The 14,951-nt window shown below is 42.8% G+C and overlaps 1 protein-coding gene across 1 annotated transcript in view; it reads right to left on the minus strand.

Moving 5' to 3' along the window:
* Positions 1-4,352: 4,352 nt before the first annotated feature.
* HEATR4 (HEAT repeat containing 4) overlaps positions 4,353-14,951 on the minus strand; it is a 427,614-nt gene continuing 417,015 nt past the window's right edge. The window contains exons 16-17 of the mRNA XM_078659659.1: positions 5,586-5,638; positions 4,353-5,237 (exon numbers count right to left, since the gene is read on the minus strand). Coding sequence (XP_078515785.1) covers positions 5,058-5,237; positions 5,586-5,638 — 233 coding nt within the window. The 3' untranslated portion in view covers positions 4,353-5,057. The remainder of the gene's footprint in view (positions 5,238-5,585; positions 5,639-14,951) is intronic.

The following is a 14,951-nucleotide window of genomic DNA, read 5'->3' on the forward strand; positions in this document are numbered from 1 at the left end:
CATTGCCTGGAATCCAGATATCGAGTCTGGTGAATTATCGATAGAGAACACCAGTTGCAGATCATCTGCATAGTTATACGTGCACACCTTCCTGTTTTTCAGGGACCGAAGTAGGAGATTAAATAAGTGAAGGGACAATGAGGAGCACTGAGGTACTCCACATGTTGTTGCCATTTTTGGTGCAGAAAACTGGGAAAGACGTACTGACTGGGTACACTCCTCAAGAAAATACTCAATCCAGCTGGGTGCTGCTCCCTTAAGGCCAGCAGCTCTGACACGGTCGATCAGTATACCATGACCGACCATGTTGAATGCCACGGACAGGTCTAACAACACCAAGGCCTGAGTGGAGCCCTTACCAGCTTCCTCTCGAAGTGTGTCCAGTACAGTAAGTATTACTGCCTCAGTTGAATGGGCTGGGCGAAACCCCGCTTGGTTTGGATCAAGGTAGTCAAACTGCTCAATGAAAGCACAGAGGCATTTGGCCACATGAGATTCCAATATTTTGGCCAAATAGGGAAGCAGGGAGATGGGCCGGTAATTGGTCAAAATCCCAGGATCTGCACCTGTTTTTTTTTTTAGCAGAGGGACAACCGTTGCTTCTGTGAAAGCTCTCAGGACACAGCCCTGTACTAGGGAATCGTTAAGAAGTGCCAAGGTGGGTCCGGGGAAGATAGTGAAAACTTCTTTTAAAATGTGGGGTGGGCAACTGTCAGTTGGTGATCCCGACTTTACTTTGGACAGAAGATCCAGAAAAGTCTGATTATCTATTGCTGAGAACTGTTCAAGAGAACAGAAGTTTTCCAGCATTGGGGATGATCCCTCAGGAGCAGGGAAGAAAGGAATATTAGCTTTTATTTAGCAATTTTATCAATAAAAAATGAATTAATAGAGTTACAAAATGCTTGACAGGGTGTAGATTTTAATGTAACTCTATCAGGGTTGAATAATTTGTTCACGATGGAGAATATTTCTTTAGATCTGTTGGTAGAGTTCAGGATTTTTGAGGAGAAGTAAACAGCCTTTGCTGAAGAAATTGACTTTTTATATTCTTTAAGTTGGAACAAATAGCTCTCTTTTTTATCTACATACGTATGTCACAGGATATGTCGCACAGGCTATGCTTGAATGTTTCTGCAAATACAATGAATGTTGTGAGAAAAGGGACTGCCATGCATCAGGAAGGACTGGGGCAAGCTCGTCAATCAGTGTGTGATCCTTTAGTATTGGTTGAAAAGACAATGGGCAGTTTCAAATTTGGGGTTGGTTGGGAACTTGGTCTTTAATCTGGAGTGTTGGGAAATAACCATTTCCCCCAACAAACCAGTCAGACCTTGAGGCACTTGCCTGTGAATAAAAAAAAAACATATTTGCTGTTAGGAGTCTGAATATTTATGTCAGGGAACATGAATTATAAGTAACAGAATTCCCCTCGGCTTCTTTTTTTCATATATTTATTTATGAATGCAGTATAATACCATAGATGGAACTGCTTCAGGGGTCCCAGTCCCAAGCCAAAAAACACAGAACATGAGAAAAAGAGATAACGTAGGACATAGGGAGGCAAGTCAGTGGCATACGGCACTGCGATCACACCAGGAATAGACCATAGCCAAGAGGTCTCCTGATACAGAGTGCTGTTCGTAGGAAGATCTGGATTAAGAAAAACAAGGAAAGGGGGTGGGGAGGTGGGGGTAGGACTGAACCAAAGGCAGGAGCTAGCTGTGTGCGGCAGTGCCTGCCATAAATGTCTCATGGGCTATTGTAGAGAATAGGTTATAAGTACTCTATTCTTTTCAGGGTCAGACAAAGTCTTCATCAGTGCTCAAGTCATTGGACATTGCTATGTGCCGGCATGTACAGATGTAACAGTACCATAGCAGAACGCGATAGACCATGGCTAAATGGGGATAGTACGTGATCAGTATATGGCCAAAGACACACGGCGGGAGGCCACAGGCTCTGTCACTTGTCATGCACCATCATTCAAGAATTAGTCCCAGACTTGGAGGAACGTCTCTGACTGGTCTTGCTGCTTGTAGATGAGCCTCTTGCAGGATCCCCTTCGCCTTCTACATAAGGCAGGTTGTTCCTGACCCGAAGCATTGAGAACTTGCAAAATCCTAATTATGAAGGCTGGATGGGAGAAGTGGGCTATGTCTGAGTGCATGGATTGTGTCTATAGCCTTGGAATCAGTGTCATTCTTGTGTTTTCATATCTGCATCATTGCATTAGTGGTTCTTAACTTTTTGACTGAATCACTGGACCACATGCTAAGCTATTTTTATGATTTGAACATCAAAACAAAACACAAAGATACACGTATACACCAGGCATATTTATAAACTATGAAATACTGTATTTAATTCACAAACAAAAGAAAATAGTGACCACAATTTTAATTGGAAGGTTAGAACGTTTCAAAATGTGGTTTTATTTCTAATAGACAAAGCTGTGTGGCAAAGTGTGGCATATCTTTATATCTTCTTTTGCGCCTAATGCATCCTCTTTTTGTTGGCACATTCCAATGCTTTAATTGAGGACACCCATTGTCCAGACTAGATTCTGTTCGAGGACATGCGCTCCTCCATCGAGACCGGCTATGAAAAGCAATTTAATTTTTAGCCTCTGATCTCAAACTCCTTCACATTTACAGCCAATTTTAACATTTCAAATGTTAGATTTTTTATGCCATATACTTTATGAATTTGATATTTAGTTTTCTAAAGAGTCACATAACTCCTGGGTAGGAGACATTGCCCCCCAGGTGGTCTGTTGACCAGAGGTTAAGAGCCACTGATCTACATGGAAGGAAAAGGCTGAACCTGTGCATGGCTGTGGTTTACTTGAAAGAAGCCTAACCTATCCCTCAAAAGACCATTTTGAATCCGCGTCATTGGGTATATATGTACTGCACACACTGACAACTGAATTACATGTGGGTGCTAACAGGTGTGGCTGATAAGGAGTCTGAAGGGAGATGAGATATGCCCAGAATCACAACTGTAGACCAGGGGAGAGGCTGAGATTAGAAAACAGATCTAAGTAGCCATAACACCATATTTCAACCCTAGATATCGATCCTCATGATGACTTTACTAAAGTTGAATTGAGTATTAGGCTTAGGAGGAGGGAGATATGGGACAACTGACAGATGGGGAGTATCTAGATGGTCTCATGTTGCCCAGGGAGGTCGTCATATCCTCTTGCTACTGCGTCATACAATTCCGGTACTTACATAGAGTTTTTTTTATTTCTGTGACTGGTTGAGGCAAATGGGTCAGGTGCAAGTTACATGATGGCACCTTTTTCCAGACCGAATGGGGGGGCCTGGTCATCAAGTACTGTGAGGCAAATTATTTGACTCTCTGTTCCTCTTGAGTGGATAATCCCACCCTCCCCTAAAGTTGCCTTGCTGCATATCGTTGAGCGCACTGAAGCCAAATGGTTCTTTAACCCCTTCCTCGCTCATGACGAGCTCAGCTCGTCATGAGGTACGCCTGTCGTACGCTCATGACGAGCTGAGCTCGTCATGTAACGCGGTAATTGCGAATCTTTAGCGCACAGCGGTAAAACGCTTAGCGCGGATGGGGTTAAGGCCTTGTTGAATTTCTACCTGTTGCTGGCTCAGAGCAACATCACCCAGGTTTGGACCCCGCTAGCAAAGATGGATAGTTTTGTGGTGTGAACAAATGTATGTGTTTTTGGAAACGTGGGGGTCCCCTTAAACGCCAGAAGATCGGGGAGCCAAGGCAAGAAAATGTCAGAGATCCCAAATTTTGGGGTTGCCCTATGTAGCGGACCGTGCTGGAGATGGCCTCATTGGTACTGTGCTATTACTTATGAGCTTTCAGTAATGTAATATGCTTTCTACTGTGTGTACCTTATGGAAATGGTTTGTCACTAAGGTTTGTAGAGTTGGTATAATCTCGAAATATCATTAAATTAGTTTATATAAAAAAGTAGGGCAGATTCCGTCAATGCAAAACATTTTACTTGAAACACACATTTTGGAAATAGAAATTCAGTAAGTATGCAACTAAGTGAAATGTGGCTGAACCACAATTGGTACAGGTAAACGTATGCAAGAAGTTACATACTGCAGTCCTATCTCGGAAGAACTGACTGTCTTGGAATCCGATGCCCATTCCAAAAATGGGGTTACCCAATCCTGGTCGAAGACCTGGGTTCAATATGATACAAAAACAATGGTCCTAGACCGAAGTTTCAAAAAATGATATATATCATATTCACAGTACTGAGTTTGAAAAGCAATTTCATGAGCATAAACAATACTTAGCTTGCAGTAATCAATACGGTAATTGAAACTAAAGAAGTGCAACAACCAAAGTATACTTCACCAAGCATTTATTTTTATGTCATATGGTGAACAGTTGATTATTCACTGTATCAGCGCGGGGGCAGTAGGGGAGGTAGGTTGCTCCAACTGCAACGGGCAGAAAAGAGGTGCTCTGGTGTTTGTGGGGTGAAATGGAATTTCAAGTTAGTAAAAAGAAGAGAAATAAAAACATTCAAATACTAGACTGGCTAAACGTCCCAGTCTTGTCTGGCCTGGCCACGTAAAATTAATCAAACATTTCTTTTAGTACAATTCATAAATACACAAATATGTATCTTTGGGTGGCACGTTAGAATAGAGCTCGTGGTCCAGGCTCCTTATGGGGGCGTCGACGTTTCGACCCGACTTGGGGCTACGAGGGTGATTCGTGGCCCCGGCCTTGCGGGTCTTCTTCAGGACTGTGTAGGGGCAACCTGAGTAGGTATGATGGTCGTGTCATACACCCCTAGAGTTGTGTGGGGGGCGTGGGTTCCTCACATATGATTTAGTCATGATGGGCACATCCTTCCGTTAGTGAAGGCCGTTCACTCCAAGCAATTGATTCAAGAGGCTTTATTTATTTCCCTTATCCACAAATAACAAACATTGTGTTAAACAGAGGAAGGCAGCTTGGTAACAGTGACTTTTGATGAGAATTATTGATCTGCTTCACTCAGCAAGATGTCTCCTTCTCCAACTCAGTGCATCGCCAGCAGTCTATGCGGCTGCCTCTCCACTTGGCTCTGACCGAAGACGATAAAGCGCCTGTGGTGACTTCTTACAGGTCCTAGGAGTAAGGAGCATCTTGCCACAACGGTGCACCTCACCCTTGCCACAGAGACCTGGAGAGGCTATTGTGCCCTGTGTGGCCGACCTGGACGCGGTGTCCATCAGCGCCTGAAATGGAACAGTTCAGAAATAAGAAAATAATGGACTTATGAAATGGAAACCGGATTATGCCTATTTTTAAAAAATAAGTTAATAACCATAACATCACAAAACAGTAATAACATAATCACTGCTGTAATTCTCCAAGGAGAAGCTAAAACCAGTAAGCACTTCTTAAAACGATGAGTTTCCTGCACGAAGTTAAACTGGTGTTTTACAGTTTTATGCCCCTATAAGAGCACTGTATGTGACAGAAGCAAGCAGTACAAACAGGTGTTGACCAACATTGAAACTGAAAGAGAATAACTGTAGAACCTGACACCTTTCTCAGACACACTTTGCATTTCCAGACCCTACCTGCAGCTCGGGTTCAGAGGTCGCAGTCATGCTGGTAGAGGGACGGCTTTTATCTGCATGTGTGGGAAAGAGACAGAGCTATCAGAACCAAGAACCATGCACGAAGAGCACAGAGATGTTCTCACGTTGACTACAAACCCACTCTGCTTCAGATGTACCCAGCAGGGTGAGGGTTAATTTCTAAATTAACATGGAAAAGATGTTTTTTGTCTACTTAATCCCACACAGTAAGGTATGGAATGGTAAGTCTTGCCTTCGTACTTAGCTCAGAGAAGTATTGTTTTCTATCCTAGGTAAGCACAACCCCTAACACAACTATGATGATAAAATCCACAAATGCATGACAAAATAAGTGAAATCAATGTGTGAGCTTGTTATAAATTAAGGGATGCAGCAGACAGACTGAAACACGCAGATGTACTTTCTGCACACATCCTCTCTCACTCACACACGCACACACCCCTCTGTTGTAAATACAACTGTCCAGTATTTGTAAAGCGCAAACAATTACCCGAGGGTGTCAAGACACTGGGGGCCGTCAGGAAGATTATCCAGAGTCACATGGTGCTGGGCTGATCTGCCGCTGGTGCTGTGGATCGAACCGTGAGCCCCTGAGTTCTAGAGTCAGCAGCCCTGGCCGCTGCGCCACACCCCTTCCTTGTCTACCAACAAACACTCTGAACAGGCCAGCTCTGAAAATCAGGCCTTCCTGGTCGCAGTATATACTCGGGTCAAAATTTCTGACCATTCATTTCATGATCCAGACTGGGAGACAAAGTTTAAACTATAGGATCAAGAATGCTTCATAAGGCTATGCCATGCTCTGCAAAGAGGCTGTTATACACACTTACGGGCATATGTATGAAAGAGTTGCATCCCCCTTGCACCATGCACTGGGGGGCAAGAGAGATGCAACTCATAAGTAAGATGTATCAAGCCACACAAGGCCACCCTGCGTGGCCCTGCGTGGCTTGATAAATCCGGTGCAACTCAATGCAGCGCAAATTGCTGTGTTGTGTTACTCTGCCCCAGGCAGGCATTCCATGCGTGGAGCGTGGGTATTCCCACCCACCCACCTATGGATTTTGGCAAATGCATCAAAATGCTCCGCCTCCCCAGGTGAGGAGTAATGAGGAGAAATGTCTTTATATCTCCTCGTTACGTCCTCTTTCTATGTTTACTGCATTCTGCAGCACTCCTAGAAAGAGGAAAATGCCTTGCAGGATTGTTTTTGTGCAGGAAAGTTTCCCTTCCTAAACAAAAATAATCCAGCTTACAACGCAGTCACACTTGCACCATGGTGCACGGGTTCCTGTATTGGCGCTAGTCAGCACATTGGGCTCCAGCACAGGGAAAAGATGGTCATGGGCTGTATAATGTTAAGTACGGCACATTCCTGCCGTTTCCCTATTGTACAGGTCAGTAAGGTGATGTGCTGCTCTGCATGATTTATATATGCCCTTTAAGATTTAAAAGATGGTTGTACGGCAGAGGCACGCATCGCTAAATCACACGTGGCTCTACAACGCCCCCCAACACTGCATTCCTTTACCACGCATGCCTTTATCATGCACTTTTGTGGTAAAGGAATAACTTGTAAAGGGATGTGTGGTAAAGATCACACTCCAACCGCACCTCCAATTCTGCCCTAAACCGTAAACACTATCCCGACCTTACACCACCGAACCCTACGGAACCCTAAACACTACCCAACCCCTGAGCCCTAAACACTCCCCAAAATAGCAGGCAGAATTCTCCTAGTACCAGGAAGGCTGGACTTTCAGAGCAGGTCTGTGAACATGGCATCCCAGGGTTAGGTAAGGATTCTCCACAACATGACAGCCTCAGAAGAATGCAGAATATTTTTTTTAACATTTCTTTATTTCAAACTTGTTCAACAATACAGCATCCATCAATCATGTCCAAAGAGAAGTACTTCTTCTTAAGCACCCACAGCTTGAGAGAATCGCCCACTCTACCTTCCTTAATTTGAGCCGATGGTTTCGGGTGCTCGGCACCAGCACTTAATTGATTTGAGGTGCTCACCACACTGCCACATAGTGGCGCTGCTCATCTAATTTAGAGATGAACAGAACATCGGTTATTTATGATTACAATATACGTCATTTCTTTAGCTCTGGGAAGCTGGTGTAATCTGCACTGTGGCACTTTCTGGTGGTTAGTATTTGTTTTATTACCGTCATTGCCAGCGATGGGCAATGGGTGGTGCAAGCTGCAGAGGCCCCCTGGTCAGGCGCTGGCACTTATTATTTGACAAATTAAGCACTGCCGGCTATCTTCACCTTTTACACATATACCATTTATTTAGTTCATAGTTCGGTTCACCCGTTATCCTCTTCAAAGCTCAGTAATAATGTCTGAACGGAGACCAAATATCCTTCAGGCGTCAGATCTCGGGCAGCAGTTCGTCATAAAGTTCTAGTTGTTCTTTACAATAGGTCAGTTCTGCCAACCACATATTTAGCATTGGAGAGCGACCTCATCCCCTAACTTGGGCCATCAATCATTTTGCTAACAGTAGTGCAAGTAATGTAAATTTTTTGTTTGCTGTATTATTTTTTTAACCCATCCAAGCAGAGCAATCAACAAGGTCATCTGACTCCAGGTTGCTGCTTTTGTGTGTATCGTGTTAGTTGCCAGTTCCCAGAATGCAAAAATCATAGGGCACGCCCACAAAAGATGGAAGAACCCCAAACAGTTTCCATTTAGGTAGGACTGATGAAGTATAGTACATACGGTGTAGGAATCTGAATTTGATTATTCGCAATCTGCTGCTGGGTAACAATTCCCATTTTGTCAGCCGCAATATTTCCATATCTCATTGGGGGTGGGCTCTAAATTCTCATCCCATCTTTCCATTGCAGGACCAACGCTCTAGGGCATTGCTCTCAAGGTCATCCAGTATAAGGTCATTCTAAGATATTAGAGAGTCTTCACAGTGATAGCTTTATCCAGTGGGTCAAACCGCTCTAGTTCTGTGGGGAAAACAGGTGTGATGTTTCTACAGGTGTACTTGATTCTATGGTAATGAAAGACATAATTTGGATTAATGTCAGAGCGTGCTTTGACGAGATCTATAGCTATGAATTGACCCCTTTCGAACAAGTCTCTCCAAATATTAATGTGTAGTTTATGTAGTTAAGTATCTGCTTTTTTCTCTTTGACCATGGTGAAGAGAGGATATGATGACAGTAGTACTAAAAGTTTACATAAGTTTATGTTTGGGCTTGCTTGTGAGTTTGTCCCATAATATTGCTATACAATGTACTGTGTTTATTTCTTCAGTTTTGTTATTATGTTTGGCTCAGAGAACAGACTGAAGAGGGGTGGAATCATCCCCATCCCTCGCCACTGCAAGGTGGGCCAGATATCTTTGTGGATTGAACCTGTAATGTGCGAAATGCGCTTGTGCACATACATAGTCAAAATCCATACTTGGCACTATAAAGCCCCCTTGTTTGTAGGGTGTAGTTAGCGTTTCCCAGGCAATTTGGATTTTTTTGTTGGCCCTTGCCAGTTTGATCAGTAGGGTTGTAAGGATATGAAAAAAAGTTGTTTAGAGAAATAGGTATATTGACAAAAGAGTATAATAATTTGGGGAGAATAACCATTTTGATCAATCCTAATCTTCTGGCCATAGTATGTGGCAACTTAAGCCTCTGTTAATTTGTTCGTGAATGGTGCTCATTGCACTTTCATGGTTTGTCTTAGGATTTCGTCCATATTATGACTGACACATATCATATCCTTAGATATAAAATGGGTTCGGCGTGCCATTCTAGAGGACAGTAGTTCTACCTCTTGTGTCTTCTGAGAGGGAGGATCGCCAACTTACTACAGTTGATTGTAGGCCTGACAAGTGTTCAAATTGGATGAATTCCCACATTATGGAAACAAGACTGTCTTGATGGTTTTTACAGATAATGTGTTACGGCTTCTGTACAGAATTAGGCCAATAATGGTTGCTCCATGAACCATAAGGCATTTTGCTAGCATTTTTGTCTGAGTTTAGCTGAAAGCGGTACAAACGAAAATAAAATCAGTGATTGAGGTCTTCTCTGACAGGAACCTTGTCCTATTCGAATAGTGGGGAAATTCGGCCAGTCATATGTAGCTTGGCCATTGGACTGGTATCTAATCAGTTTCATAAATAGGTTAGGCATTTTAATATGCACCAGTATTTTTAGAAGTAGGGCCATTCAAGAGAGTTGAACCCCATAATATCATCCAAAGTAGTATTCAAGCCAGTATAACAAGGTTCAGCCAAACCGAGTTTTATTCACAATTCTTTTTGATATTAAATGTGTGAATAGATGAAAAGTATAGTTGAATTTTTGTATCCATTATTGTTTTACATTGTAACTGCTGCCTCTCTCCTGTACCGACCAACCATTTTGCTGTGTTGTCACTTTATTTCACTTGCTTTTGCTTTTTTTCTTGGTTTTGGTTTGTTTACACACCTGGGGTCTTCTACAACTATACTTTTCACCTATACACTCATTTAATATAAAAAAGAATTGTGAACAAAACTCGGTTTGGCTGAACCTTGTTAACAGTTTGGATTGAATTGACGCATAAAATTCTGTGAAAATTTACAATTGTTTCTAAATGAGTTCCATGTGAACGTTTTTTCCAAGTATTCTTGATACCCTTGTTGGCATGGACCAAAGGGTTGCTCTTGTTGTTTTTAGGGCCTCAACTAGAAATCCCATCCTCACTGGGGCCTAGCAGGTAGCCAATAGAGTCTCTTTCTGTCTGAAAATTATGAGCTGCATCGGAGTATTAGTAGAAACTCTTCCATGTGAACATATCTATGGCCTCTCTTCACTGTGCCTAAGTGCAGGCGTGGAGGTCTAGCCTCCTGAACATTTCTATGGTTGGTAGGCTGGTATCGCATTATGGACATTGTCCCCTGTCACCTGAACTACCAGGATGGTCGTCAAAGTACTTGGTTCATGGAGAGAACCTATAGAAAAAACTGAGCTGCAATTAGAGATGCAGAAACATAGAGTGGCAGACATAACCACAGCCACCACTCAGAAGGTAATCAAAGGTTGTATTCATAAAGGGCATACCCTTAAACTCTCCCCTCTCGAAAAGCATCCACGACAAGCTAATCGTTCCAATGTGCAACCAAGAGCACACATCTAAATGACAGTTCCATATAAGCGAAAATCTGCTATTATCAAAACAATAATTCTCAATAACCATTGTTGGTGGAGCAGTGGTCACATCTTCCTCGTTAGCTATAACACTCTTTTGTTCCACTGCCAAAGGAACTTCTCTAGAGGTGCCATAAATGTTGAGAATGTGAACAATGTGGGTCACAGGCTCTATTTCTTGAAAGATTTGTCTCTGCTTCTGCCCTGTTCTAGCATTTCTGAAGTAGGAACAGGCATTGTGTTAACTGGCAATAAGGGACTGACAGTCTAGTGCCTGTCCACTGCTGGTGCAAAAATGTGTTCGCCATCTATACATATTTCACTTCACCACTTAAGCCGGTGGATGTGGTGTTGCTGGAGGCATTGCACATGATCATGAAATACATCAGATTTATTGGAATCTGAAGGTGGTACTCCGTGTCCAAAAATTGAGTCCTTTGGTCCCACGCCATAAACCTCTAGACATACACCAGTGTGATTCCACTTGGACTTGTAGTCTGGCTTTGGGCTGCCTAGCGTATTTAGCAGTATCTTGTTGAAAAGTTCTGTTTGTGCATCAACATTGAAATGACAACTTTCTCTTGGAAGTTTTAACTTTAGTTGGAGGACAGTCTGGTTGGCTATTTGTAGTGTACAAAGAATTTCTCCCAGAACTCCTTGGTGGCACTGGATGCTTAACACTTATGCATATCTTCTGAAATCATCTGTGATAATACTGTAGTTCTTTGAAAGTCTGGTGCCAGTGGCATGAAAGTCCACAAATCCCAAATCCAAACAGCCACCAGTTTGCAGGAGCTGTATATTTTCACTTTTTTATGATGGATATTACTAGTGAAGCAGGAGCTGCTCTAGTAGTAGTAGAAAAGCTTTATTCGATTTTTGTAAAATAAAAAATCATAAAAGCATCAACATCAGAAGTCAATACATATATAAAACTGTACGATGCTAGAAATAAGTAACAATATTTACAAAGACTTTAGGAACATGATAGAATTTTCCTTTTTAAAAAGACACTCTTTAAAAAATTAGTCATAGTTGCCACACAAAGTTCATCATTTAAGAGCTGGAGATACATCAAAGCAATCCGACAGTGACGCCATGGGCCAAATTTGTTCAAAAGTGGTTTAATCCATCGGACTCTTTCATTATGATAAAAACCACAGAAACAGATCACGTGCAGTGTTGATTGATCAGATCTCCCATCGCACGGACAATTGATAATTTTTTTAGACCAATCATTAATTTGAGGGAAAGACACTAAGCGGTAAAAAATATCGAATCTAAATCTGGTGAGTAGGTACCTATCAAAGCCCCTGGGACACCAGATCAGATAGGACTGCATATTTTCTGAGGTGTGCAAGGAATGGTACCGCAAAACCGTGACTTTGTTCAGTTCTACCGCTAGCCTCAGAGATTCCAAATGAGCCCAACATTCTTTCTTTAGGGCTACCCTCGTGATCCTGCATAGCCCCTTCGGTTCATTGTAATACTCGGGTTTACCCAGGTCAAGGCAAAACTTTCGGATGTAAGTTAGCCATGGTATTTTATGAGAGTTATCGAGGGCCATGACGTCGAGCATGATTTCTCTGTTTAAAACTAACTCGTCTGCAGTCCAGACCCTGTGCCAAAGAAGTAATGGCTGCATCGCAATCTGGTCACTAACGTGACGGACCCCAGCTCGGCGTGGCAATTATATACTGCAGTACTAGATGGAACAGCTAAAATAAACCTTAAAAAAGCATTTTCTACAGATTGAAGTTCTCTAGAATCAAGAATGCCCCAGACGCCTGCCCCATAAATCGCTGTACTTACACATTTGGCAGAATAAATCTTAAGTAGAATAGCTGGAGGTCTTTTTCCCATTTTGCGCGAAAAGGCCATAAGTGCTGCTGTGGCCTTTTTGAAAGACAGGATTCTACTCTTAAGTGCTGGACCCCAGTGTCCAGCAGCCTCCAGAACTACTCCCAAATAGGTGAAGGTTTTAGTGGTCAGCACTTTATCCCTGCCGGCAAACAGTTTGCAGGTTTTGGGTTTTCCTCTGGTGCATACCATCGCAAAGGTTTTCTTTACATTTAGAGACAGGCCCCTGGATTCCATAAAATTAGTATACGTATCTAAGGCTAACTGCAGACCCCTCTCAGTTCTAGCCATGATAACGGCGTCGTCCGCATATAGTAGGGACACTACTTGTTTAGAGTTGATTCTAGGAGAATCAATAACTTTGGACGCCAGGACCTCTTCAAGATCATTCGTATAAAGATTAAAAAGAAGGGGCGCAAGGACACACCCTTGTCTCACCCCTCGTCTCACATAAAATGGTTTGGTACATTCACCACTGACACCGAATCTCACCCTTGCCCTAGCACCGGCGTATAGTTGTCTTAAAAATTAGATAATGGGCTCGTCTATTTTGAGTTTTTCCAGCACCTCCCATAATCGATCGTGCCTGACACAATCGAACGCGGCACTGAGATCGACAAATGCCGCATAAAATTTTTCAGCCTTGGCCTGTACGTATTTCCCTTGAAGGAGTGTGAAGTTTAAAACCTGCTCGACGGTGCCCATCCCTTCTCGGAAACCATATTGGACCTGGGATAGTACACCTGCATCTTCAACCCATGATGATAATCGGTTTAGGACGACCCTTCCCACAATCTTCATAAAAGAATCAAGAAGGGAGATGGGACGATAGCACGAGGGACTTTCTCTGTCTCCCTTCTTGAAAATGGGAATAATGATGGAATCAGACCAGGTTTTGGGAAGGCTCAGCTCGCCACTTGCATCCATCACTCTTTTCAGGATAGGGGACCATAAATCTACCGAATGTTTAAACAAATCAATAGGTACCCCATCAATTCCCGGGGCCTTTCTTCCCTTACTCTGCTCTATGGCAGTGGCCATTTCACCAGTTAAAATTCCCAAATTAACTTGATTGAAGGTCCGAAATGCCTCTTTTTCAATGCCCTCCATGTCAACTAATTTTAAGGTCTCCCCAGGGTTATAGACTTCCGAAAAGAAGTTGATCCAGGAAGATTCGCTAATGGCGACCTCAATCCTCGCGCTATTTAAGATATTAAAAAACGGTGCATTAACTGCGCGCCAGAATTGGGCACTATCCTTAGATTGGGCTGCAAGAACCAAATTGTTCCAGGCCTCCTGTTTGATGTTTTTCTTACAGTTACTTCTGGACAATCGATAGATTTTTCTGCAATTAGCCACCTCTGCCGGGTCCCTGATCTTTTTGTGTAGAGCAGTCTTCAAAAGGGAATGTGCCTTAGAGCAGGCCGCATCAAACCATGAGTTAGTCGATGTGCTGGAAGAAGAATCTCGCCCACTCCGGGAAAAACTGTCTCTGATATTGTGTGAGATAATTTCAAAAGCTTTCAGCACGTCCTCACTAGAAGTCTCTTCATCTAAACACCTCTCAATATGGGCGAGAGATCCCCTGACAATCTTATTGTGCATGGTCTCTGCATCATTGCAACTCCATTTAATGGTATACCCGTTAGGTCTAGGCATTTCGCAAGATTTCAACCGACAGTCTCTCTATCAGGGAATTATGTTGAGCCTGTGGGAATCTGATAGTAAAGGAAAGGGGAAGATGATCACTAAACCCCACCAGATGGGTGGAAAAATCAGTATACCAAGAGGCATAACTTTCAGAGGCCACAATATAATCTATGGTGGTACCGTGGCCTCTCCCCACAAAAGTTGCACTAAAATCAACACAGGGTGTGCATAATCTGTTTACAAAATTTAAATTAAAAGATGCCAACAGTTCATTCAATAAATCCCCCCCGTCCTGATGAGAAAAGTGTGGGGACGAATCATCTACCCCTGCCCCAATAAATCCGCACCCCCCAGCTGCTAGGTCACACAAATTGTGGTTAAGACCCCCCCCACCAACGATAATACAATCCCTCCCCTTTGAAATAAGAGTCCCCTGTAAAACCTTGCTCAATGAGAAACCCGTATCGGTTAATAAACATTTATTTGGGTTGTTATAGATGTTAATCAAAATAATATCAACCTTAGCAACCAACCGGATTGAGAGAATCTGGAAGTAACTTCCCTGGGTAACAAGGTTAATTTTCACAGCACCCAAAAGGTTAGAGATGTATATACAAAGCCCCCCACTATTTCTCCCACGTTTAGATGGAAGGGCCGCAACATGAAAAGTGCT

The sequence above is a fragment of the Lissotriton helveticus genome, chromosome 9 (genome assembly GCF_964261635.1).
Source record: "Lissotriton helveticus chromosome 9, aLisHel1.1, whole genome shotgun sequence".
In the NCBI taxonomy this organism is placed as follows: domain Eukaryota; kingdom Metazoa; phylum Chordata; class Amphibia; order Caudata; family Salamandridae; genus Lissotriton; species Lissotriton helveticus.